Genomic DNA, 26552 nt, shown 5'->3' on the forward strand with positions numbered 1-26552 from the left:
GCCTCTCATCTCCTGTCCTTACAGCTGTGTGTCGAGGTCGAGTGGTACAAGTCCCTGCGGGGGCCCTGGTCCGAGTGGTGGGCACTGAGCTGGTCATCCCCTGCAACGTCAGCGACTACGATGGCCCCAGCGAGCAGAACTTTGACTGGAGCTTCTCGTCCCCTGGAGGCAGCGGTGGCTTCGTGGAGCTGGCCAGCACGTGGGAGGCGGGCTTCCCCGCACAGCCCTACCGGGAGCGGCTGCGGACCGGCCAGGTGGTGCTGAGGAGGACGGCCAACGACGCCGTGGAACTGCACATCAAGAACGTCCAGCCGTCGGACCAGGGCCTGTACAAGTGTTCCACGCCCAGCACGGACGCCACAGTCCAGGGCAACTATGAGGACACGGTGCAGGTTAAAGGTAGGCTGGCACCGCTGCCACTGGCGTGCACCGCTCCCATGGCCCGCGCCCGGCTCAGGCAGCGTGCTTCATGCCTGTCTGTGATCCCAGCTCCTGGGGAGGCTGAGATCTGGAGATCACACTTCAGAACAGCGCAGGCAGAAAAGTTGCCAAGACGTTCATCTCCATTTCACCAGCAAAGAGCTGGAAGTGGAGGTGCAGCCCGATTGGTAGAGTACAAGCCTAGAGCAGAAAGAGCTAAGGAACAATGCCCCGACCCTGAGTTCAAGCCCCAGATGCTGGCAGGGAAAGAAGGTGAGCCAACTGACCTCCAGCCGCCCTTCCTCTTCCCTGTGGGTGACAGGGCTCCTGGCCCACGAGATGCAGGCAGTGTAGGACCCTGCCAGCAGTGCAGTGCCCAAGCCAGGTGGCTGGCACCCGGCCCAATGACCGGCACTGCCATTTGTCAGCTCCATGGCGGTGGGCGTGTTCCGTATCCCAGCTTCCTCCTCTCCTCAGAGGTATGGGGACTGGCGAGGTAATCCTGGCCGGGACTGAGAGCAGTGCCATCCCATCACTGGCTAGTGGCAGGAAATTGTTGTCCCACAGTAGCATCAGAGTTGATAGGAATAGCTGATCCTGCACAGTTCACCTCCTGTGACCTTCACGGCTTACATACCTGTCACCCTGGAAGTTGTGAGTCTTCTGTAGAAAGAACTATGTGCTCACCCTGAGTTCGTTGACCTGACTGCAGTTTAAAGCTTCTTGCAGGTTAACTGGAGATAAGAGCCTTTCAGACTCCCCTGCCCAGGTGGCTTTGGAGCCTTGGTCCTCAGTTCTTGGCCTCCTGAGCAACCAGGATTACTGGGATGAGCCGCGGCATGCACCGAGCCTCCTCTTGTCTTTTATGGTTTTCGTGCTCCAAGTAGATTTGCTCCCACATTCAGTCTCTGACTCCAGTGAAGAGGATAGGATAGGATAATTTACACACAAAAGAAATGAAAGAACATACGTAATTACTTGCCTCAAATCACCCAGCTAATTAGTAAATGAGCAAGAACAAACCATTTTAATTTGAGGCTCACAACATAGAAACGATATTATTGTTATTATTTTATATTAATGCTGCGTTTCTCCTTGCCTTTGCTTGTTCCCATGAAGATTTGGATTGGAATAGGGATAGCCATGATTAAATGATGCTATGGAGGATAGCATTGATTGAGCAGTGATTGAAGAAGGCGCTGCACCTCAGATACGATTCCCTCCATAAAGTTCCAGCCATGTGCATGAGAAACTATGGATTAAAACCTTCATACATTAAATATACCTCACCCATTACATTTTCCTTATTTCTGTAGGGAATCCTGAGTGATTTTTGTTTGTATGCTCTGTGCTAGTCCTGGGGCTTGAAACCAGGGGTAGGGTGCTTTCCTTAGCTCTTCTGCCCAAAGGTGACACTCTTCACTTGAGCCACAGCTCCGTCTCTGGCTTTTTTTTTGCTGGTGAGAGAGAAGACTCTGGATTTTTCTGCCTGGGCTGGCTTTGTACTATTCAGATCTCTGCCTCTAGAGTAACTAGGATTAAGGTGCTAGCTACCACTCCCTGGCTTTTCTTTTTCCTTCTTTCCCTTCTGGGAGTAGGAAATAGCAGCCTTGTCCCTAGCCCAGGACTAGAATCCTCTGGTCCTTAAGGGCCTGGGGTCTTACGCACAGTTGCTGTGCGGGGTCTATTATGCAAGTGCTGGTACAGGGTTTTGCATATGGGTGCTGTGCAGGGTCCCTCACCGGCCCACCCCCTCTCTCCACAGTGCTGGCTGACGCCCTGAGGGTGGGCCCCACGGAGCGGCCCGCGCCCAGCTTGAGCCTGCGGGAGGGAGAGCCCGTGGAGCTGCGGTGCGCGGCCTCCTCGTCCCCGACGCCCGCGCCTGAGGCCTCACCGTCGCCCGCGCCCCTGCCGCCCGCGCCGCACACGCACCTGGCGCTGCGCTGGGAGCTGCGGCGCGGGCCCGAGCGCCGGACAGTGCTGGCGCTCACGCACATGGGCCGGCTGCGCGCGGGCCCCGGCTACGAGCAGCGCTACCGCGCAGGCGCCGTGCGCCTGGGCACCGACGGCGCCGACGGCTTCCGCCTGGCGCTGGACCCCGCGCTGGCCGCCGACCAGGGCGCCTACTGGTGTGTGGTGGGCGAGTGGATCGCCGAGCGTGGCGCCTGGCAGGAAATCCAGGAAAAGGCGGTGGAGGTGGCGGCCGTGGTGATCCGGCCCACAGGTGAGTGGGGGCGGGGCGCGCGAGGGGGGGGGTGCGTGCATGTGTGTGGACAGGCAGCTCTCCTGTGCACGTGTGTGTGCGTGTGTGGACAGGCTGCCCTCCTGTGCACATGTGTGCGTGTGTGGACAGGCAGCTCTCCTGTGCACATGTGTGCGTGTGTGGACAGGCAGCTCTCCTGTGCACATGTGTGCGTGTGTGGACAGGCAGCTCTCCTGTGCACATGTGTGTGCGTGCATGTGTGTGGACAGGCTGCCCTCCTGTGCATGTGTGTTTGCGTGTGTGGACAGGCAGCTCTCCTGTGCACATGTGTGTGCGTGCATGTGTGTGGACAGGCTGCCTTCTGTGCACATGTGTGCCTGTGTGGACAGGCTGCTCTCCTGTGCATGTGTTTGTGAGTGCATGTGTGGACAGGCTGTCCCCCTGTGCACTTGTTTGTGCGTGCATGTGCGGACAGGCTGCCCTCCTGTGCATGTGTGTGTGCACATTCATATGTGGACAGGCTGCTCTCCTGTGCACATGTGTGTGCGTGCATATGTGGACAGGCTGCTCTCCTGTGCACATGTGTGTGCGTGTGTGAACAGGCTGCCCTCCTGTGCATGTGTGTGTGCACCTGTGACCCACCTCTGCTGCCTCTGTGTTGCAGCTTTCTGGTGAGGTTGGGAGCGGTGTGGGGAGGGGCACATTTGTTTAAAGCTGTGATCTATAGAGTTTTTTTTGGTGTGTGCACGTGTGTGCATGTGTGTGTGCATGCATGTACCAGTACTGAGACTTGATCTCAGGGCCTTATGCTCTTGACTGACTTCTTCCCTCAAGGCTGTTGCTCTACTACTTGAGCCACAACCCAGCTTCCAGCCTTTTGCTGATTAATTGGAGATAAAAGAGTCTTTCAGATTTCTCTGCCTAGGCTGGCTCAGACCCATGATCCTCAGATCTCAACCTCTTGAATAGCTAGGACTACGGGCCTCAAGATTATGGAATCTGGCTAAGTTTATTATATTTTCATACATAGGTAAGAGTCTTGCTGGGTTTCCTAGGCTGGGCTGGAACTTGTGCTCTTCCTACCTCAGCTTCTTGATTAGCTGGTATTACCAACATGAGGCTCAAGGCCCAGCCTGCTGATCTTTCTTTTTTTGTGTGTCATGGGACCTTTTTAACAGTCTTTTGAAGCTAATAGATCCTTTCTCTGAATTAATGTGTCTTTTAATTTATAAAAGACAACACTACAAGTTGACAGTGGAAAACAATTTTATTGAAGTAGTTGTCAAAATATTTTCAAGACGAATTTGTTCTGTGGTAATGCTGTCCCTCTTTATTAACACCAGTCGCTGGAGTGGAAGGCAGCTCACTGCTGTGAGCTGTGGGTGGCCAGGCGCATCAGCCCTGTCTCCTGACACCTGTGGCGGCTGTCTCACCACCCTGGGGTGGTGGCCAAGTCCTCCGGGGACCAGTGTACCACAAGGGTTTGTTTTCATTCACAGTGGGGAAAAATGGGATAGGTTAGGGAAAGTTAATCGAGGTGATCATGCAGCCATTTTTCTCCGGAGCCATCTTTTACCCTATGACCACAAGCATGGTATGCAGGGCGGTCCAGGAGACAGGAGTTGCCTCAGCTGCTCATTGCTAAATGCACTGAAGCACTTTCAAAAGATACCCCAAAGCCAGACACCTATGCTCACCCCTGTCACCCCAGCTAACTCAGGAAACAGAGATTTGAGGATCGCAGCTCAAAGCCAGCCTGGGCAGGAAAGTACATGAGACTCTTATCTTCAATGAACCACCAAAAAGCTGGAAGTGGAGCTGTAGCTCAAGTGGTATAGTGCCAACCTGGAGTAAAAAAGCTGAGGACAGCACCCAGGCCCTCAGTTCAATCCCTATTACACACACACACACACAGGCCCTCAGTTCAATCCCTATTACACACACACACACACACACACACACACACACACACACACACACACACACTGTTCCCCAATTGTTCCCCCAATGTTCCCCAAATTACTATTACTTTTGAAGGGATGGAGGAGGAGGAACTTGGCAAATGTGTGGAGTAGGATGGGGTGGAAGAGGATGCTGGACTTCTCTGTGTGCTCTTGTGCCCACCACGAAGCGCGTCAGCCTCAAGGTGATGCTGACCTTGTCCCCACAGCAGCTCAGAAGCCAGTTGTGGCAGTGACAGACACCTAAGACTTTGTGTTGGGCCTTTTGTGACCTGAGCAGCAGACCCCTATCCCTTCGCTTCCTGGGGACACAGGAAGAGTGACTTTGGCTAGATGGCCAGGGCTGGGCCTCCCCTGGGACACTGATCACTCGGAGAGCACGCTGTCGGCTGCTTTTCCACTCCCATTACAGATGTTCAACGTCTTTTAAAAATTCGCCTGCATGCCACACAGCGTTTTCCATTTGAAAAGCTTTGACAGGAGGACGCTGAGGCTAGATCCGTCTTGTATGTGACAGCAAATTCTTGTGTGTCTCATCTAAATATAGTCGACTTTTAATTACACCCACTAGCGCAAGGGGGCAGTAGTGTGGATAATCCCAAACTACTTGCTCTTCAGGATTCAGGATTCTGGGCCTCTGGCTGGCTTTCAGGTAGACAGAGCGAATGAAATCAATTGAGGAGGGAGAAGTTGATTCAGAAAGATAATTGTCTGATTTCACCTCCTTGGCTCTGTTGTGTGCTTTGAGGCTCTGGGGATCTACCTCAGGACCTATGCACAAGCCAGGCAGCGTTGGCACACAGGGCCAAGGATCTTCCAATTTTCTTCTATGTCTTTCCTTGTTTTTAGTTCTGTGCCTATCCTGAACTTAAGGCCTTGGCGCTGTCCTTGAGTTTTGAATTGGAGATGATGAATAAAATAAATGAAGCGTTAAGAACATATCAGGCATATAGAATATGAAAGGGAATCTAGTATGTTTTATGAATGAATACATTAAATATTCCTGAAATCCCTAGCAACCATACAAGCTGTCTAATTTTCATAATGTGAGTTCGAATTTCAAAGGAGATGATTGGCTGGGCACTGGTGGCTCACGCCTGTAATCCTAGCTACTCAGGTTGAAATCTGAGAATTCGGGTTCTAAGCAGGGTAGGGCAGGGAAGTCCTTGGAGACTCTCATCTCCAACCACCAAAAAGCAGGAAATGGAGCTGTGCCTCAAGTGGTAGAACATCCACCTGCAGCGGAAAAAGTAAGGGAACATGCTCAGACCTTTGAGTTCAAGCCCCAGCATCAGCATTAAAAAAAGAAAAGAAAAAAGCTAGGTGGCTGGTGGCTCACGCCTGTCATCCTAACTACTCAGGAGGCTGAGATCTGAGGATCATAGTTCAAAGCCAGCCTGGGCAGGAAAATCTGTGGGACTCTCATCACCAGTGAGCCACCAGAAAACTAGAAGTGGCGCTGTGGCTCCAAGTGGTAGAACATGATCTGTGAGAAAAAGCTTGGGGACAGTGTCCGGGCAGTGAGTTCAAGCCCCATGACTGACAAAAAGCCAAAAGGAAAGTGATCACCTAATGAGGTAGGGGTTGCGGTTTGGAAGCAGGGCAGCTGGCTGTAGTCCGGGTCTCTTCAAGAGTTTTCTTTTTGCCCTTCCAGTGCTGCGTGCTGCCGTGGCCCGGAACGTGTCAGTGGCTGAGGGGACGGACCTGGACCTGGCCTGCAACATCAGCACAGACCGCGCCGACGACGTGCGCCCCGAGGTGGCCTGGTACTTCAGCCGCTCGCCCGATGGCGCCCTGCCCGCCTCCCGCATACTGGCCCAGCTGGACCGCACCTCCCTGGTGCACAGCGCACCCGGCGTGGCTCTGAGTCACACGGACATGCGGTCCTACCATCTCCTCGTGCGGGATGTGAGCAGGGACAGCGCCGGCTACTACTTCTGCCAGGTGGCGCTCTGGACCCTGGGACACAACCGGAGCTGGCACAAGGTGGCGGAGGCCAGGTCTGCGCCGGCCAGTGTGGACGTCACATGGCTGGGTGAGTGGTGTGGCGAATTGCCAGTTCCTGCCTCCCGGCCTCTGCAAGAGTGTGGGTGCTGAGGATTGTGTATTGAGACAGTCTTCTGATCAGAACAGATCCCAGGCTGGAAGGCAAAGGAAGGAAGGGGGGGCAGAGTCAGGGGGCAGGGGTGGTACTTAGAAATTGTGCCTGCCTTCATCTCTGCCCTCTTTGAGAGGATGGCGTTTCCTTTCGATGTAGAGATGTGCAGGTCAAGACAGGCATGTTGGCTCGCGCCTGTCATCCCAGCTACTCAGGAGGCAGAGATCTGAGGATCACGGCTCAAAGCCAGCCCTGGGCAGGAAAATCTGTGAGACTTTTATCTCTAACACACCACCAGAAAACCAGAAGTGGAGCTGTGACTCAAGTGGTAGAGCATCAGCCTTGAGTGAAATACTATACTGAGGGACAGCGCCCAGCCCCTGAGTTCAAGCCCTCGTGCCTCCCCTCCCACCCCCCAGACCAAAGAAAGAACAAGAAATGGATCTTTATTGGAAGGGGGGCTGCAGTCCCGCTTCCTCTTCTGGACTCCCCTGTGCTCCGGGGCATGGACTTCTGCTTTCTAAAGCTGGGTAGGGAAGAAGATTATTTATTTATTTATTTATTCATTTATTTATTTATTTTATTTTTAGTGCTGGTCCTGGGGCTTGAACTCAGGATGTGGGAGCTGTCCTTGAGCTTTTGCGCTCAAGGGTAAGCACTCTACCACTTGAACCACATCTTCTCTTCCAACTTTTTAGTGGTTAATTGGACATAAGAGTCTCACAGCCTTTCCTGCCTGGCCTGGCTCTGAACTGTGATCTTCAGACCTCAGCCTCCCAGGCAGCTGGGGTTACAGGCCTGAGCTACCCTGCCCAGCTCCACAGTGACTTCGGTTGTTGGCCTGGTTTCCATGCAGGACCTGGCTGCTTCTTCATGGTGACTTGTCATCTGTCGTCTCTGTCAGGCCACATGTCACCCGTGTGTCTTCTGTCTCCTGGCCTCACTCCCCAGCTCTGCCCTCTGTTAGCTCATGGAGGGGGGGGCACCCGCGTGGGCCCCTGCCTCATTAGTGTCGAACAAGCACCTGAGGACGTCTGTGCGTGCAGACGCCTCCCCTCCACATAGCTTGTTAGAAAGACAAGTTGTGCTTCAGTGAGACGCGCCTGGCTTGAGTTTCATCTCTGTGTTCTGTCTGCACGCGTGGACGTGGCTCTGGTTCCAGGAGACAGACCTTACTTTAAAGGTCAGGCCGTGGCTTCTTGCTGTTCACATGCCTCATCTGCATGAGATCTCCGATTCCATGGGTGTTGGATTCACTGCTGTGTGTTCCTTTAACTGGCAAAGGATGGGGCTGACAAGTGGGGACTGAGGGGGGGTGGTGCGGAGGGTGAAGAGCAGCAGGGGCGGTGAGCTGCGCTGGAGCCAGCCCTGTCCATCATTGTCCTTGTGATACGGGGAAGGGCGAGGAGGCCAGCCTGGCCCGAGCTCTAAGGAGAGCGCTGAGCTGCGGGGAAGTTGGCCAGCCGGGACTCCTTAGCAACCTCCCAATAAACAGACGCATGCTATGGGGGCTGTCATCACTGCAGCAGAATTTCTCTCTGGCTCTGACCCCCTGTGACGTGTGGCTGGGCTGTCAGGTCCCTGTGCTGAGTCCCAGCCCTTCTTGGCTGCCTGTGCACCCGATTCCAGGTTTTCTTTGAAGTGCTGGGATGATGGACCCCCGATACATCATGGGGGGGTTCTGGGGGCTCTTGAGGGGGTGCTGTATTCTCCAGAATGAGAAGAAATAACACTAATCTGTGGGCGAGGCTCTGTTGCTCACACTTGTAATCCCAGCTACTTGAGAGGCACTGGCAGTCTGAGGTGAGCTTGATTCTGAGCAGTATGAGCCCTGTAATAACAAACTAAAGCCTAAGAGGGGGAGTATGGTACAAGTGGTTAAACTCTTACCTGGCAAACAGGAGGCCAGGTTCAAATCCCCAGCGTAAAAGAAAGAGAAAGGGGGAAACGAGGCATACTGGATTCCTACACAGATATGACAGAAAACTCAATTTTGCCACCTAACAGATTAAGAATAAAAATTCTCCAGGTGCCTGTAGCTCAAGCCTGTAATGCTAGTAACTACTCAGGAGGCTGAGATCAGAGGATCGAGGTTCAAAGCCAGCTTGGGCAGGAAAGTCCATCAGATTCTTACCTCTAATGAACCACCAGAAAACCGGAAGTGGCTCTGTGGCTCAAGTGGTAGAGCACTAGCCTTGAGCTGAAGAGCTGAGGGACAGCGCCCAGGCCCAGAGTTTAAGCCCCATGACCAACAACAACAACAAAAAAAGTGATGACAGTAATGATAATTACTGTTGGGGCTTGGCATGCGATGTACAGACCCCGGCTTACATCCTGCTCCCTACCATTGTCTGAAAATGAAGTGCTAGTTTTTATCTTGCTTGTGAGTTTGAGGGTCAGGAACAGAGGACGGCCCCATGGGGTTCATCTGTGCCTTCCCACATAAAGCAAGGGGCTGCAGTATCATGAGACCAGCCGGCCCGCCCCTCTGTTTTCTCCTGCTGCTCAGAGCCATCCAGGGTCCTCCTAAGATCAGGGATTGGGGGTAAGGCTCCCTTTGTAGGCACAAGGTCACAGGGACGGAGGCTATGTGGAGGAGATGCTACATTTTTGGAAAATTGAATCTACCACTGTTTGATCTATCTATTCAATAATTTTTTTGAAGCCGGGCTCTGGTGGCTCACACCTGTAATCCTAGCTACTCAAGAGTCTGAGATCTGAGGATCATGGTTCAAAGCCAGCCCGGGCAGGAAAGTCCCTGTAACTCTTACCTCCAGTAAACCACCAGAAAACCAGAAGTGGCGCTGTAGTTCAAATGGTAGAGCGCCAGCCTTGAGTTAAAGAGCTGAGGGACAGTGCTCAGGCAGGCCCAGAGTTCAGGCCCCACGACCGACAAAAAATTAATTTTTTTGGCTGGCGCTGGGGGTTGAACCCGGGGCCTCTTGCTTTCTGGGTAGGTGCTCTGCACTTGGCCAGGCCTCTAGCCCTGTTTTGCACTGAATATTTTGAGGCAGGCAGGGAGTCACTATCTGCCTCAGTACGCAACTGGATGGCGATCTGTGTATCTTAGGTTTCCCATCGTTTTTATTTTAGTCCCTCCTGGCCTTGAACCTTGAACTCAGCCTCCCAGGTAGCAAAGATTACAGGTGTAAGCCACCAGCCCACAGAATCATGATGCTTTCTTTAAAGGATGAGAAAGAAATCTTTTGTGTGTGTGTGTGTGTGTGTGTGTGTGTGCATGTGCACGGGTGTGCGGGTGCGTGCGTGCATGCATATATGCTTGTTTTGACTTAGGATTTATGTCCCACTTTGAAGGGGGCAAAGATTGAAGATGGCTTGCAAAATGAAGCATAAGGAGGAGACATGAAAATAAAATCAAAATCAAAAGGGATTTTTAAAAAATCTTAAGAATAGATATTGCAAGGTAGCTGGGATGAATTAGTTACTCAGGAGAGGGCCTTTGCGTTTGCCTCTGAAGTTTGAAGACTGGAAACCAAAAGAGATGTGAATATATAGTACTCCTCCAAGGAAGGAAAACGAGCTTTTTCTTGGCACTGAATTTGTCACATGCCCTCTCAATTCAGAGGCATGAGCTTGGATAATGGAAAGAACTTTCCAATGCTCTTCTTATACACAGGGTGTATATGGGTGTCCTACATGCTCTTTCTCAAAGCTAAGGGCGTGTGTGAGTGTGTGTGTGTGTGTGTGTGTGTGTGTGTGTGTGTGTGTGTGTGTATGATGTGTGCATGCATGTGTGCACATGCACCAATCCTGGGCCTTGAACTCAAGACTAATCGCTTAATTTTGTCACTCAGGTTGTCATTCAATCACTTGACTCACAGCTCCACTACCGGCTTTTTCTGAATAGGTTATTGGAGCTAAGATTGTCTCATAGACTTTCCTGCCTTGGCTGGCTTTGAACCTGATCCTTAGATCTCAGCCTCCTGAGTAGCTAAGATTGCAGGAGTGGTACCTGGCTAATACACCTATCTTAAGTGTGTGAAGGAGTTTCTAGAAGAATCTGAATTTTTCTAGAGGGACAAAGGTGGCTTTGTGTTGGTCTTGGTTAGTGTGTGGCTAGAATCTGTACACCGGCATGTCTTCCGCCATCGGATGTCTTAATGAGTCTTTGGCAGAGGTGGATGGGAATCATTCACGCTTGAGCTCTGGGCCCCAAGCCCCAGCCTGGTGCGGTGTTAATTGGAGAAGTTCCCGGGGCGGTGGATGCAGGCAGGAGGAGGGGCTGAGAGGCTGCTTTACATTCTCCGCCGGGCACTGCCAGTCTCCTCTGCCCACTGCGGCCGCCAAGGAAGGTAATTATTTTTCTTTAAAAGGGGCCCTTAATCTGCTAAGTACTTGGTAGCAACCGCAGAGTTCTATCACTGCAGGAGGAAATATTTGCGTGTGGCATGTTTTTAGGATGACAATTATCAGCTGTCTGTCTAGGATTACCCCAACTTTTTCTTTTTCTTTTTTTTTTTTTGCGGGGGGTCCAGTTGTGGAGACTGAACTCTGGGCCTGAGCGCTGTCCCTCAGATCTTCAGCTCAAGGCTAGTGCTCTACCACTTGAGCCACAGTGCCACTTCTGGCTTTTTTCTTTTTGCTTATGTGGTGCTGAGGAATTGAACCCAGGGCCTCATGCATGCAAGGCAAGCGCTCTACCACTGAGCCACTTTCCCAGCCCCCCAACTTTTTCTTGTGTAGCCGTACTGGGGCTTGAACCCAGAGCCTCACCTTTGTCCTTGGCTTTTCCCCTCAAGGAAAGTTTGAAGGATTGCAGTTTGAAGACAGCCCTGGCAAAGAAATCCTTGAAACTCTCTTCTCGTTAACCAGCAAAAAGCTAGAAGTGAAGGTATGGTTCAAGTGGTAGTGTGCCAAGCTGGAGTGAAAATGCTAAGCAAGAATGCAAGGCCCTAGGTTCAAGCCCCAGGACTGGCACAGACTGTCTGAGCAGTTTGTAACAGAAGGTTACAGGGAGGGTCTCTGTCTGGGATTGCAGCTTGGAGCTCAGCATGTTGGTTGGTGAGCGGATCCCTGCCTCAGAATGTGAGGCCTGCTCCTGCAGGCCCGCCGGGGCCTTCTGGCATGAATTATGTATTTTTAACTTGTATATTATAGATAGAAATGTGCAAATCCCATAGTGGAGGAACTGCCGGCTTCCATAGCCTCCAGGACTTTCTGAGATTACATCATCTCTCTTTCTGGAGTCCGAGTCTCACCACCACGTAGCCTGAGCTGGCGCTGCACTCAGTCCACCTGAGTCTGCCTCCTAAGTGCTGGGATTACAGGCACGGACCACCTTGCCCAGCCTCTGGCTATCACCTCATTTTAATGTGGAATGTGTTAGCATGCATCTAAACTGATAAGCATTTTAAAACCCAAGCACCATGGCATTCTTAGCTGATTTCTTGATTGAGATCAGGCAGGATGCGGCTGTAATCAGTGGTGAAATGCTATCACCAAGATGAGCATTTTTATGCAAATAATAAATTTCCTTAGACTCAGCAAGTACGTTAGCATCTCAGCTGTCGCCTGTGCAGATGGCAGAGTGGGACCGGCCTGGTCTGGGGCGGAGTCTGGTAGAAGGACCCTGTGGCCACAGGACAGCATGCGAAGGCAGCCCTGAGTGAACAGGAATCAGAGCGGGGACTGTGGTGCTGACTTCGAGTTCAGAGGAGGCCTTGTCCCCCGGGAAGGGGGCCCCTTACTCCAGGGTCGTGGGCACGGCGGCCAGGGAAAAGGGCATCCTCTTGGTAGACCATTTTTATTTTTATTTGTCGGTTGTGGGGCTTGAACTCTGGGCCTGGGCACTGTCCCTCAGCTCTTCAGCTCAAGGCGAGCGCTCTACCACTGGAGCCACAGCGCCACTTCTGGTTTTCTAGTGGTTTATTGGAGGTAAGAGACAGACTTTCCTGCCTGTGCTGGCTTTGAACTGTGATCCTCAGATCTCAGCCTCCTGAGTAGCTAGGATTACAGGTGTGAGCCACCAGTGCCCGTCTGGTAGACCATTTTTAAAAGGGTAAAGCGATATGAAAAGACAATTTCTCTCCTTCCTTCTTTCCTTCCTTCCCTTTCTCTGGGGCTGGAACTCAGAGCCTTGTGCCCTCAGTTGGCTTTTTCACTCAAGGCTAGTGCTCTGCCACTAGAGCCACACCTCCACGAATGGCTTTTTTGCTGCTTAATTGGACATCAGAGTTTCATGGACTTTCCTTCCCAGGCTGGCTTTGAACCGCCATCCTCAGAGCTCAGCCTCTTGAGCAGCTGGGATGACAGGTGGGAGCCACCGGTACCCAGTTGCTTAACACCTCTAAGGGGGCCTCTCTGTCTCCTGTTCAGAGCCAGACTTCCAGGTGTTCCTGAACGCCTCCCGCATGCCTGCGTTTGCAGACGACCCAACAGAACTGGAGTGCCGGGTGGTGGATGTGCGGCCCGCGGAGGCCCGCGTGCGGCTGGCAGTGTCATGGTACTACCGGCTGAGCCGGCGTAGTGATGATGCAGTAGCCAGCGAGCTCCTGGCCGTCATGGACGGGGACTGGACACTGCGCTATGGAGAGAGAAGCAAGCGCCGGGCCCGGGACGGAGAGTTTATTTTTTCTAAGGAGCACACGGACACGTTCAGTTTCCGGATCCAAAGGACAACGGAGGGCGACAGGGGCAATTATTTCTGCGTTGTGTCTGCCTGGACCCGGCAGCCCAACAACAGTTGGGTGAAGAGCAAAGATGTCTTCTCCAAACCTGTCAGCATTTTCTGGGCGGCAGAAGGTGAGGGCGATATTTTCTTCATTATTTTTTATCATCTATCTATCTATCTATCTACCTATCTATCTACCTATCTATCTATCTATGTATCTATCTTGGTCAGTTATAAGATTTGAACTTAATACCTTGAGTTTACTCAGCTTGATTATTGGACTTGTGCTCTACCATTTGTCACAGTTCTCTGGAAACAGAGTCTCATAGACTTTTCTGCCCCAGGCTGTCTTTGAAGCACAGTCCCTCAGGGCCTGGGTGCTGTCCCTTAGCTTTTTATCTCAAGACTGGCAGTGCTCTACCACTCTAGCCCACCTTTTAGCTGGTTAGTTGGAGGTGGAGTAGAGGCCTGGAGTCTGCCAGACCAGGCCTTCACAGGGAGGCCTCTGGGACCTCGGCCTCCTGGGCCGCTGGGGTTATGGGTGTGAGCTGCAGGCTTACTCAGGTTGCTTGGGCAGCACTGCGCCCTGGCTCAACATCAAAACAGCTTTTCTGGGGTTAAAGCACCAGTTCAGTGTGACATCAGAGTGCGGTGCGCGTGCTCCAGTCATGTTGGTCGTAAGTGTGTCCCATGATGGATGAAATGGTTATGGCTGCACTGGCTTCCCTGGTCTGGGAGGAGGGCAGTGGTGTGGCCCACAGTCTGGCATGGGCGTCAGGTTTACCCGCGCCCTCCCACCCTCGCCAGGGACCAAACTGTATTGGCCGTCTTGGGAAGGGGATGTCACCTTTGGCTCCCCAAATCCTCTTGGTAAAACATCTAGGACTTGAAGTTCTTCCATGCCAAATTGTGCGTAGCAGTCACCGGTCTGCGTAGGCACAAGACTGTTTCGCCTCAGCCTCCAGGTGCTCTTTCCTTCTCCGCTTCTAGATTTTTCTAGAAAAACCTAGAGCTGACCTGCCCTGCTTCTCCCTCTAGATTCTGTGCTGGTGGTGAAGGCCCAGCAGCCCAAGCCCCTGTTTGCAGCAGGGAGCACGTTTGAGATGACCTGCAAGGTGTCCTCCCGGAACGTGAAGTCCCCCCGCTACTCGGTGGCCATCACAGCAGAGAAGACGGCCACAGCCGGCCCGGGACCCAATGAGACCCGGTGCATGGTCTCCCTGGACCAGGATGCGGTGGTGAGGCCAGGGAACTGGACGGATGCCGCACGGGCGCAGGGCGTGGTGCTGGAGAAGGTACAGGAAGATGAGTTTCGCTACCGAATGTACCAGACGCAGGTGTCAGATGCCGGGCTGTACCGCTGCGTGGTGACTGCCTGGGCGCCGGTCGGGGGCAGCCTGTGGCGGGAGGCGGCCACTAGCCGCTCCAACCCCATCGAGATCGACTTCCAGACCTCAGGTGAGCTGGGGCTCCGCCATTGTGCCCGGCACACCTGTCAGGTGGCCTCTGGCTTTAAAATAGCTTCAGATGCCGTCAACACACGCATCCAAAGCATGGCATTCGCTCGGTGCCGGCGGCTCACGCCTGTGATCCTAGCTGCTCAGGAGGCTGAGATCTGAGAATTAGGAAAGCTGAGGTCCGAAGATGAAGGTTCTAAGTAAGCCAGCCTGGCAGCAACGTCTGTGAAATGCTTACCTCCAATTAACTAGCCAAAAGCTGGAGTGGAGGTGCTGCTCAAACAGTAGAACACCAGCTTTGAGTGAAAAATGCAAGTGAAAGCATAAGGTTCTGAGTTTGAGCCCCAGTACCGACACACCCTGCCAACACACACATAGAAACCACCATCACCAAAAGCCATTTTTAGAAGTGTTTTTTTTAATCATCTTTAAGTACTTGTACAAAGAGGTTTTAATTTAACGTGACAATTTGTGAATACGATACATCTTGATCAGTGTCACCCCTACATCATTCTCTCCCAGCCCCACCCATCCTTTCACATTTTCCTCACTCCATGTTCACGCGTTGAAATTATGACCCTTCACCTGCCCTTCCTCTCTGTCCATCTGTACCTCCCAGCAACAGCCCAGCTCCCTGGTATTCATTTGTTACCCTCCCTGGTATTCCTTTGTTACCCTCTAAGTTGGTTGTTCAAAGCAGTTACACCACTGGGATCCCCGCTGTGTACACCAGTTAGTGTGTTTGTTTGCGTGTGTCTGCATAGACCCTGCATTATGCTTCATGTATGCTTGTTGTTTGGCTCTCATTTCCACATCCAAGTGAGAACATGCTCCCTTTTTCTAAGCATGATTTCACTCAATGTAAATTTTTCCCCAGGTCCATATTCTTCCCAATGGATGGGAAGAGTTCAGTGTATATGTGTATGTGTGTGTGTGAGTGAGAGAGAGAGAGTGAGAGAGAGAGAGACATTTTCTTGATCTGCTCACTCATTGTCAGGCCTCTGGGCTGCTTTCCTGACTTGCCTGTGGTGTACTGAGCAGCAGTCAAACCTGGGTGTGCAAGTATTAGAACATTTTCTTAATACCCAAACAACACCCAGCCAACACCCTTCAATCCTGCCTTCTCCTTTCCTGTCCCCTGCCAGCCGCTAATCTACTTTGTATCTCTGTTCTGTTCATTCACACAAACTCTGTAAGATGTGATCTCATTATCTAGCTATTTTAATGTATCGTATGTTTCAAAGGCCACCATGCTGAAACATGCCTCAGCACTTCATGCTTTTTTTTTTTTTTAAATTGTGTCGGTTGTGGGGCTTGAACTTGCTGAAGGTCAGTGCTCATCCATTTTGAGCCACAGCACCACTTCCAGTTTTCTAGTGGTTTGTTGAAGATAAGGGTCTCATGGACTTTCCTGCCCAGGCTGGCTTTGAACTGCGGTCCTCAGATCTCAGCCTCCTGAGTAGCTAGGATGACAGGTGAGAGCCACCAGCACCTGGCTCACTTCATGGTTTTTCTTTAATCACTGAATAATATTCTATTATGAATCCACCACATTTTGTGGTTTCTGGTTCCTGACTGCTATAAACAATGCTGCTCAGAACATTGCTATGTGAGTCTTTGGTGAATGTCCATTTTTGTGTCCATCCTTACTTTAAAATACCTAGAACTGGGTCCTTGAGATTTCACAGGAGTCCGGGAGGGCCCGCTGTGGTCTGGGTCCTGTGCAAGTTGCCTGTGACGCTACCCAGACAGACCTCTGCACAGCACACCATTGTCCCAGGAACAGCCATGAGGAAAATGTCCCGTGTTGCCAGTCAGCCGTTGATCTCGTGGGAGAGAAGGAAGTCACCCCTGGGAACAGGTCCCACAATGGAACCTTTCTTCCCAGCCCGTGCCTGCCTGGCAGCCCTGACCCACCCCCTGCCCCCCCCCCACCAGTCCCACAGCCGAGCCAACAGGGAGAGAACTCGAACTTATAGCCTGGAAGGCATTTGGAGTTCTGTTTGAAAAGAAAAAGAAAAAGGTGACATTTGCCTAAAGTAAATCTGTGCTGTTTCCAATTAAATAAACAGGGACATAAATCCAATATGGAAATTTCTTAATATTTTATCCTTTTGTATTCTCTTACAAGAGGCCAAAGAAAACCTCTTAGTGCAGTTCTATGAAATTTATGGACTTAATCATCTGGAAAAAAAGAAAAAAGGGTGAGGGAGGATATGAGGCCCCGAGTTCGAGCCCCGGTTCTGACGACAGTGGGGTCTGCTCAGAACTCACATCACAAATGACCACAGGTGGCCACCCCTGCCCAGGACAGCCAGCCTCAGCTTCCCTCCCAGGCTGCGGGCCCAGCTTGGGGCCGGGGGCTCGGGAGCCGGCACTGGGTGGCCATCCTGGCTTGGCCTCTTGAGTCCAGAGCTCCCTGCACTGCAGTGCCCAGAACGTACGGAACTTTCCAGGCTTTCCACATTCTGAATGACACAGATTCTTCATACACTTCCTGTCATGAAAGCAATCGATTTGTTTTATTGGGCATATCAGGTTGAAAAGAAAATCTAATTTTCTTTCAATTACTTCATCAGATGGTGTGACCTCTCTCTCCCTGTCTGTCCTTCTGTCTGATGGCTTTCTTTCTGGTAATTCTGAATGAGAAGCTAACAGTGGTTCCCTTAACTTCTAATGAGTTTTGGAGCCAGTAGCCAGGGCTGTCCCCTTTGCTTCTCAGGAAACACATGGGAAATCCTGCAGCACTGAATGTTCTGGAACCTTCTCTCTGGTTTGCCTGTTGTTGGGTTTTAGGAGTTAGGATGATAATGTAAACCTTGACCTGTTGGGATTAGCTTCGTTTAGAGCTGGGAACTGCTCCAGTTCTTTGACAAATTAAAAGCAGTCATTTCGTCTACTGTGTTCTCAGGGAGGTGTGCAAGACAAATTTTGACTAGAGAGATGGGGCGGGGGGGTTGTTTGGGTTTTGTGTTTGTCCAGTACTGGGTTTGAACTCAGGACCTCATGCTCTCACTTGACTTTTTCAGTCAAGGTTGGTTCTCTATGACTTGAGCCACACCTCCTGTCTGTCTTTCCTGGTTCATTCGAGATCAGGTCTTCTGGACTTTTTCCTTATTTTAGCCAGGACAACCTGACTCACTGGATAGAGGTTTTATGTTTGTACTCGGCTCTATAATCTAGTTTTTGGATTCAAAGTGAAGACCGAGCGCTCCGGTGTGGCCTGTGTGGTCTCGTAAAGGAACATCCAGGCTGTGTCAGTCCCCCTGCCCGCAGGTCAGAGCCACCGTGCCCTCTGTGCTCCCAGCCCACTCCTTAGAAAGACTGCTGTCACATTTGTCTCCTTTCTTCAGCAGGGCCTGTCCCCGCCACCCACGGCTCAGTCCCTGTCCCCTAACTGGCCAAAAGCCTGGCCAGCGCTACCCACCTCGTAGGAACATTCAGGTGGTGCCAAGCTGGGGGTGGGGGCTGGACATGAGAGCGAGGCGGTCATGAGAGAAGCAGAAGGAAAAGCTGGGTCCGAGGCCTCTGGGAAGAGCTCTCACTCAGTGTCAGCTCCAGACCGAGTTCCTGGGGGGTCCTGGGCTCGAGTCTGCGTGGAAGGCCGGTGCCTTAGGATGGCTACATGGGGAGTTTCCAGGCAGTCCCGGGGAAAGTGGGCCATGCTGAACTGTGTTGGAGAGCAGGCGAAGCATGGGGCTGTGTGAAACTGATGGGGCCACACTGCTTTCTCCTAGGTCCAGTGTTCAATGCCTCCGTGCACTCAGACACACCCTCTGTCACCCGTGGCCAGCCTATCAAGGTCTTCTGCATCCTGACCGTGGAGGGCGCCATGCTGGACCCAGGTACCACGCTCCGTCCTCATCCAGTTCTCGAGAGCACTTGGTGTGCTACCCTGTCCCCCTCTTCCCCCCTCCGCTCCTGCCTGGCCTGGCCTGGTTGAATGGAAACACAACTGGAAACAAACCCAGATGTTCCATCAGAGTTATGAGGGCTGGGGGGGTGGGGGGGGGTCTCCAGGCATGATCCCAGATGAGTATGAAATCCACTAGCAGGTTCCTACTCCTACTCTGTCATTCATTCATTCACTCATTCAGTCAGATATTACTGAGCTCCTGACGTGCCTAAGTCTTGTTAGGTGCTAGGAACAGAGGACTGAGTGGCAGAATCAAAGCATCTCTAGGACACTGATGGCCCAGTTAAGGGCACACACAAAGCAGGTAGGCATCGTGCTTCACACCTGTAATCCTAGCTTCTCAGGAGGCCAAGATCTGATGATCAAGGTTCCAAGCCAGCCTAGACAGAGACAAGTCCATTGGACTCGTCTCCAATTAAAAGCCAGAAGTGGCTCTGAGTGACAGAGCGTGAGGCCCTGAGTTCAAGCTTTAGTACCAGCACACAACAAAATAAAAGTCAGCATAGTGTAAAGCCATTTTTTTTTACCACTCTCCCCTCCTCCCCCCCCACCAGCCATGCTCGTGCATGGTGTCTCCTACAAGAAGTGTGCTTTCTCACCGCCAAGGCCACAGTTGTGTCCTATAAAAATCTTCCCTCCACCCCACCGGTGCCTTCACAGCTGGCCGTGCTACACTCTTGGGCGATGTGTAGCTGCAGACCCTGAATAATTAAACACAGACTGCAAATTGGTTTCTTCAAGAGGCCTATGGGCTGGACGATAGTTCTCGTTTGGAAGAGGTTGCATAAGTGACTGGGGTGGGGGGCTGGGCAGTGTCTCTAGCGGCGTACCCCAGATTTGTGGAGGGAGCACTCAGGAGACACCTAGCTCAGAGGAGTGGGGGAGGAGGGCAGGCAAGGGCACGAGTCAGGACGGGTCTGCACCGTGTTGCTGGGATGTAGTGGGGATCCCGACACCACGCGTTCATGCATGCAGCTCAGTCTGTGTAGAGGCTGGAGCAGCGGGGACGTGCACGACCACCACCAGGCCAGCCAGGGGGGGTCTTGGCTTTAGTGCTTTAGCTCCTAGCATCTGCAATGACAGGTACAGAAAGCACCTGCTAGTGGAGCACCGCTCGCAGGATCATGTCTGCCTAGTGCGGAGATCGCGGGGCACGTGCTGGGTTGTAGGGTGCTGTGCTCAGTAGCTTCAAGAACAGGATGGATGCAGTGACTCGCTGGGGAGCCCTGGTGCTGGCACTCTGCACAGGTGCAGAGTTGGGAAGTAGAGTGTGGTCATGGGTGGTGGGGATATGGTTCCTCCTGCATGCTGTATTCAGAAAACACCAGCACCTATACATGACAGCATGAATCCCCAGCACACCGGGCAGGGCCTGGGACCACTATGCCCTGGTGTGGTGCTGAGGAATTGAACCCAGGGCCTCATGCATGCAAGGCAAGCACTCTACCACTGAGCCACCTTCCCAGCCCCTCATGTGCTTTTTGAAGTTGTTAGTTTACCTTTCCTAAATAAGTTGATGTTATTTTTTGTTCAGAAAAAGGTGCTTTGTACCAAAAGTTGTGCAAATATGTGTGTGTGCAAATATGCAGGCCAGTACTAGGGGCTCAAACTTAGGACCTGGGCGCTGTCCCTGAGCTTTTTCAGTTAGGGCTAGCGCTTTACCACTTGAGCTACAGCTCCACTTCTGGTTTTCTGGTAGTTCATTGGAGATAAGAGTCTCATGGACTTTTCCTGTCTGGGCTGGCTTTGAACTGTGATCCTTAGATCTCAGCCTCCTGAGTAGCTGGGAGGACAAGGTATGAGCCACTGGTGCCTGGGAATGTCAAAAGACTTAGGCCAGAGGTGTGGCTCAGTGGTGGAGCATTTGTGCCACATGTACAAGGTCCTGGGGTTGGTCTTACCAAAAAAGAAAAAGCAAAGCAAAGGCCTGTGGCCCTTGGTCACTGGCATGGCTGGCACTGTTAACAGAAGCCGAGACCGGGAGCCGGGCTGAGGAGGCCTGCGTACCCTTTACATTCTCTTTACATACTCTTCTGCTCACATGAATTTATTTTGGCTGTTAGAACCTTGATTTCTCAGGACTTTATACCCCAGCAGCAGCACCTTGGGGCTGTGAGCCATGTCATTTTTGCAGTCTGGCATTTCGTCCCTTATCAGTTCAGTGTTTTTCCAGTCTGGGTCATGTGGCTGTCCTGTCAAGGGAGAGGGGGTAGGGGGTGGGGAGGACACAGCGTGCCTTGCAGCTGTCTGCCAGCTCTACCTCTGGGGCTGTCTGAGGGGGGCTCATGGCCCCAAATTCTCTCCCAGGGCTCCCTAGGCTGGGCAGTGGCAGTAGTATGGTTACAAATCTGGACTCCATGGAGGAGCTTGGACCACATCCAGTGATTGGAATAAGATTCTGCTAAACAGCTCCCTCCCATGTGGGGGCCATGTGCATTTTCCTCATGGCACTGACCGGGGTTTTTGGCAATCTAGACTCCATGGCCTTCGACGTGGTCTGGTTTGCCGTACACTCCTTTGGTCTGGACGAGGACCCGGTGCTGCTGTCCACGCTGGACCGGAAGGGGATCGTCACCACAGCCCCACGCCACGGGAAGAGTGGCCTGAGCCTGGAGCGCGTGGGTGCGCTGGAGTTCCTGTTACAGGTGCATGACTCCGAGGACCATGACTTCGGCAACTACTTTTGTGCCGTGACACCATGGGTGAAGTCACCGACAGGTTCCTGGCAGAAGGAGGCAGAGATTCACTCCAAGCCTGTCTTCATAACCGTGAAGATGGATGGTAGGTGCCACCCACTGCTGCATACTTGGGCCCAAGGGTACAGCCTCTCCCGCCCGGCTGCAGCTGCAGCTGCTAGCCATCCAGGCTTCTGGTTTGAGGAACGTGCCACGACGGCAGTCTGCTTTCTGTCTGGGCTCAGTCTGGTCCAGAAGGAGCAAAAGCAGCCCTGCTGGTTCCTAGCTTTGTTGTCATGTGCCAGAGGCACCATCAGGAAATGACTTGCAAGACTTGCTGGGAACTGGCCATCACAGCTGTAATCCCAGCTACTCAGGAGGCTGCAGAGCTGCGGACTGCAGTTCAAAGCCAGCCTGGGCAGGAAAGTCCATGAGACTCTTATCTCCAGTTACCTAGTAAAGAGCCAGCAGAGAAGCTGTGGCTCAAGTGACAGAGCACCAGTCTTGGGTGAACAAACTCAGGGACAGCACACAAGTCCTGAGTTCAGCCCTGGTACAAGCACAAAACAACAACAACAACCACAAAAATCCTTTGTCTCACCAGCAAAAAAAAAAAAAAAAAAAAAAAAAAATCCAAGTAATTATCTCACTGGATGCTATGTTGAAAGTAAACTATACAACTTTTGGTGGGATAGGAAAAACAGAGCAAGGGAAGGGTGACATTGTCCAAAAGGAAATGTGCTCTTTACCTGACTTATGAAACTGCAGTCCCTCTGTGTATCACCTTTATGGTATCATTTTTAAAAAAGCAAATAGAGAAAAAAGAATCAATTGGCATAAGTCCATGGAGAGTACGGAAGTCCAGGCGCCTCTGCACATCAGCAGGAGGTGGGCATGTTTTCTTAATCATGTGCCTGTGTAAGGAGACAGACGGGAGCCCCGCTTTCACGGGCCACATGGCCTTTCTGATCCATCTCTGTTGTGCAGTGGGAGTGTCATCTCCCGTGAGACGTGAGATGAGACATCATCCAGGCGAGGAGTGCTGGTGTCTCCGGGGGTCCACACAGCATGTGCATTTCCGACACTTGTCATGTGTTACTGTATTCTCATCTTAAATTCTTCCCTTGAAGTTAATTCCATATGAAAACTCGAGCTCTTCCCAAACAAGTAGGGGAGTGATTATTCACTTTGCTCGATAATTTACTACAGTGTTACCTAAAATAGCTGCTCAGCACACTGGAGTCCTCCCATGCGCAGGGCTGATTTATGCGTGGTATTTTTAAGGACGCATCTGCTGCTGAACGCACAGTGCCCTTATCCCGACTTTTAAAAAATCAATCTCCTGCCAGAACCCTAAAAAAGCAAGTTGACATTCAAAGGCAGCGAGCGAAGCCGTTCTCCTGCCTTCCCCAGTGGAGCAGGGCGGGGGAACACTTGCTCACTTTGTCAAGGGGGAAGAACTGAGGCGGCCAATCTATGCGGTCTTATCCCCAGGGAGAGCCTCCGGGGTGGGGAAGGGGCACGCAGGTCCCCCACGGCTGCCTGCACAGCACTCACTGCCTCTCCTTGGTCTCCCCCAGTGCTGACCGCCTTCAAGTACCCACTCCTCATCGGCGTGGGGCTGTCCACCGTGGTCGGCCTCCTGTCCTGCCTCATCGGCTACTGCAGCGCCCACTGGTGTTGCAGGAAGGAAGTGCAGGAGACGCGGCGGGAGCGTCGTCGACTTATGTCCATGGAAATGGATTAGACGCCCAGATGGAGCCTTCCAGAACATTCCAGGGACAGTGGGGTGAGAAGATGGACTAGATGCCCAGCCAGAGCCTTCCAGAATGTTCCAGGACAGTAGGGTGAGGCGATGGACTGAACGCCCAGCTGAGCCATCCAGAATGTTGCAGGGATGGTGGGTGAGGACAGAAACATTTGGAAATGAAATATCACACTAGAAACCAGTCCTCTCTATCTCAGGTGGGAGTTTGCGCTCTCCTTTTGGCATGTCATGAGCGCGGACATGTTTACCTTGACACAGCTCCCTCCCACAGCACTTTCTGCTCTAGAACAATCTCGAGTGTGTGCTCTTTCCTGACTGCGGCTTTTTAATGGTTAAGCCTTTGCCTAAATTTTTTTTTCTCCTCTTACAGATCTCTGAGTGTGTGTGTGTATGTGTGTGTGTTGGTGACTTTGGTGGGCAGGGTTGCAGGGAGGCTCCGGCAGTGGCATGCAGTTCTCCACAGCGGGTGTGAACCGTGCCTGTGTCCATGCTGGTCCTGGGTTAAGGGACTGCTCACCACTCTCCCTCTGCTCTGGCCTTGAGGTAACACAGGCCTGGGCTGAAGGCTCTTGTGGCTTTTACAACCCCGCCACACGCCTTGTTTTTTGGGGGGAGGATGTGGTTGTCTACATTTGAAATCTAAATTTGGAGCATATAACTCTCCTTGAGCCCAAATGCATTTCGCTTTCTTTTTTCTTTTGGGCCTTTCCCAATTGTGTTGGTTTCTGTGGGAATGATGAGATGGTAGCCTTGGGGTCTGGATTTGGACTCCGCCGAGCACCTTAGCTCACCACCTTAGCCTTAAGAATGAGAATGAACCAGAACACAGTATCACCTCTGCCCGAGCCAGTTAGGAGGGAGGGGCAGGGCCGGAGGGGGGAGGGGGAAGCAGGAAGCATGCTGGGAGACTGCTGGGCCTGGCAGGAGCCCAGGGGCCCGGGCGGGAGTGCTTCTGGACAGGGCTTTCTGCAGCCCAGGCTGGGGGAGGCTGAGGAGCCCCCTCTGCTCGCTCCCTCCTGCCCCATGCGCGGCACTGGAGATGGGGAGACACACAGGGCCTGCAGAGGAGGCTGTGCAGCCTCCTCGGCCTCCTGCTCCTTCCTGTGAGAGCCATGGCCGCTCGACTGACCTGGGAAATTCAAAACATGCTTACGGGAGTCAGGAGCCAGCGGCTCACACCTGTCATCCTAGCTACTCAGGAGATCAAGGTTTGAAGCCAGACTAGGCAGGAAAGTGAGACTTATCTCCAATTAGCAGCAAAAAGCCTTGGTGAAAAGGCTGTGTCCAGGCCCTAAGTTCAAGACCCAGGACTGGCACACACAAGCACTGCCTAGAGGAACTGTGCTTTCTTCTCGTCCTGAGTGTGTGGGCGCAAAGCGGGGTCAGGGCTGCGCTGCCTGCCCGCCCCCCCTGGAAGAGGAAGGTGGGCAGAAAGATCCTCCAGGATCTCCTGTGCCCACAGCGCCCCTCAGAGCCCAGCTCTCCCCTCCCCTCCGCCCCTCTCCCTGCTCTGTACACAGCACTGGCCTTCCATAAACAGAAGCGTCCCAGTATCTGGGGCTCACTGGGAACGCGTGCGCCGTTGACATCCTCTGTCATTAATTCTGGCTCTGAAGGATCTCATAATGCCCTGTCTTCCAAGAGGAAAAAAAAGATTCACTTGTTTTGAGCAATAAAGAAATACAAAAGGGAAAGGATGGCCATTCACATGCAGCCTGTCTCTCCCGGCTCCCCCATTCCCCCTTCCTGCCCTGTCCGAGTTCACTGTGGGCACTGCTCCTGCGGCAGAAGCCCCGGCTTCTGTGCTAACGCCAGTGGCTGCAGCTTAGCTCCAGGCCTGGAGCTGAGTGAGGAAATGGGGGGCAGGGATGTGGAGAGAGTATGGCACTACTGGGGTGTCATCTGCATGTCATCTCACTGCTATTTCAGTGGAGGTGGGAAAACAAACAGGTACCGCACGCATGTCGGCACAGGGGGCACACTGAACCCTGGCATCGACGCCGAGAAGATTCAGGATGACGGTAACAGGCCTTCAGGGTAGACATAAGAACCCCTGCCGCCAGAAGGGCTGCTGTCCCCCAGAGACTTAGGTCGCTGAACCCTGGGTGGTGAAAAGTGTGTGTGCTCACCCTCGTACCTTGGCCTTTCACACTGATGTAGTTCAAGGCTGAGTTGTCCCAGGCTCCGACCTTTGACCCTCCTGTGGCCTTTGGGCCAACCCCAAGTCACCTGGGAATTGTGGGAAGGATCAGACATCAGGGTATTGTTCCAAGGTCTTTGTGCAGGATACGTCTTGTGAAGGTGTGAGGTGCCCCCATCTGACTACCAAATAGGGCTCCCACAAAGTGCTCTTCAGGAGAGGCTGGAGGAGGGAAAGCCTCCCATGCAGGAGATTGTGCAGGAACTTTCTAGAAGGCTGACCTTTTCTCAAATACAAACACATCCCCCCAGAAAGAGCCTAAGCTGTTCCATGAAGCTGGAGGTCTCTTCTAATCGTTTACTTCATGATGTTTACATCCGTATTCACTTTGTAAAGAAAGAAAACAAGGAAAATGCAAACTCTGGCTTTTAACAACCTTTCGGATTTCCACGGGACAGTAGAACTCTTCACTCACCAGCTGGATGAAATCCCAATTTAGAAATGTGTTTCTGTGTACGCCCACGCCCCGCCCCCTCTGCCCTCGTCTTGTCCCCAGTGGCTCTGGCCACGATTTTGATATTGACATGTTAGCCAAAGACTGAGCCTTTTTTGGCAGGAACAATAAGCAATACTACACAACTTGCTACTTTCAGAAAAGCTGTTTGTTGTTGCTTTTTTTTCTTTTACTTTAGCTTCACTGACGACAACAGAGGAAGAAGCGAGCTGGGACTTGGGCAAAACCCTCTGCTGTTGGACCAAATTCTCCGCGTGTGCATCGTGGGGAACAAGGCGGGCTTTCTTTCTTTAGCTGGTCCACAGGGATCTGTGGAGTTTCCACAAAGAAAAGATCTTGTGGATTTTCTTCTCTATATCCAATGTTATATGAACTAATTGTAATTGTTTTATACTGTGACCACAAACATTATGCCAAGCACCATTGGTTTTTTGTTGTTGTTTTTTATTTCATTAAAGGCAGTTGGACTTGAAGTTGTGAGGAACGTGGTGTTGTCTTCAGCCCCTTCCGGCGGGAGGGCTGGGCTCCAGCCGCAGCAGGGTGGCACCTGCCGGCCCTGTGAATCCCAGACAAACACTGCAGATTTTCTTCTCTGACCAAAGAACTGATGGGACTCCCAGTGGGTGGGCGAGGGCAGGCCTCCTGTGTGTGTGTGGGGGGGGGTCCTCCTGGCCTGCTGGTGACCTCAAAGCTTCCCTCTCAGTCAGAAGTCAGAGGATTCAGTTCCTCTCCAGATGAGGAAGCACATGCTGGTCATGACCGCACTGTG

General features: G+C 52.3%; 1 protein-coding gene across 1 annotated transcript in view; it reads left to right on the plus strand.

The window, feature by feature from the left end:
- The window catches only part of Ptgfrn (prostaglandin F2 receptor inhibitor), a 45463-nt gene extending 19207 nt beyond the window's left edge, over positions 1-26256 (plus strand). The window contains exons 2-9 of the mRNA XM_070006431.1: positions 25-399; positions 2186-2644; positions 6239-6619; positions 13019-13444; positions 14352-14771; positions 18508-18615; positions 21162-21467; positions 22942-26256. Of these exons, the coding sequence (XP_069862532.1) occupies positions 25-399; positions 2186-2644; positions 6239-6619; positions 13019-13444; positions 14352-14771; positions 18508-18615; positions 21162-21467; positions 22942-23108 (2642 nt within the window). The 3' untranslated portion in view covers positions 23109-26256. The remainder of the gene's footprint in view (positions 1-24; positions 400-2185; positions 2645-6238; positions 6620-13018; positions 13445-14351; positions 14772-18507; positions 18616-21161; positions 21468-22941) is intronic.
- Positions 26257-26552: the final 296 nt, after the last annotated feature.

This window comes from Dipodomys merriami, unplaced genomic scaffold (assembly GCF_024711535.1).
Source record: "Dipodomys merriami isolate MVZ:Mamm:240054 unplaced genomic scaffold, mDipMer1.0.p SCAF_7, whole genome shotgun sequence".
NCBI classification, from domain to species: Eukaryota; Metazoa; Chordata; class Mammalia; order Rodentia; family Heteromyidae; genus Dipodomys; species Dipodomys merriami.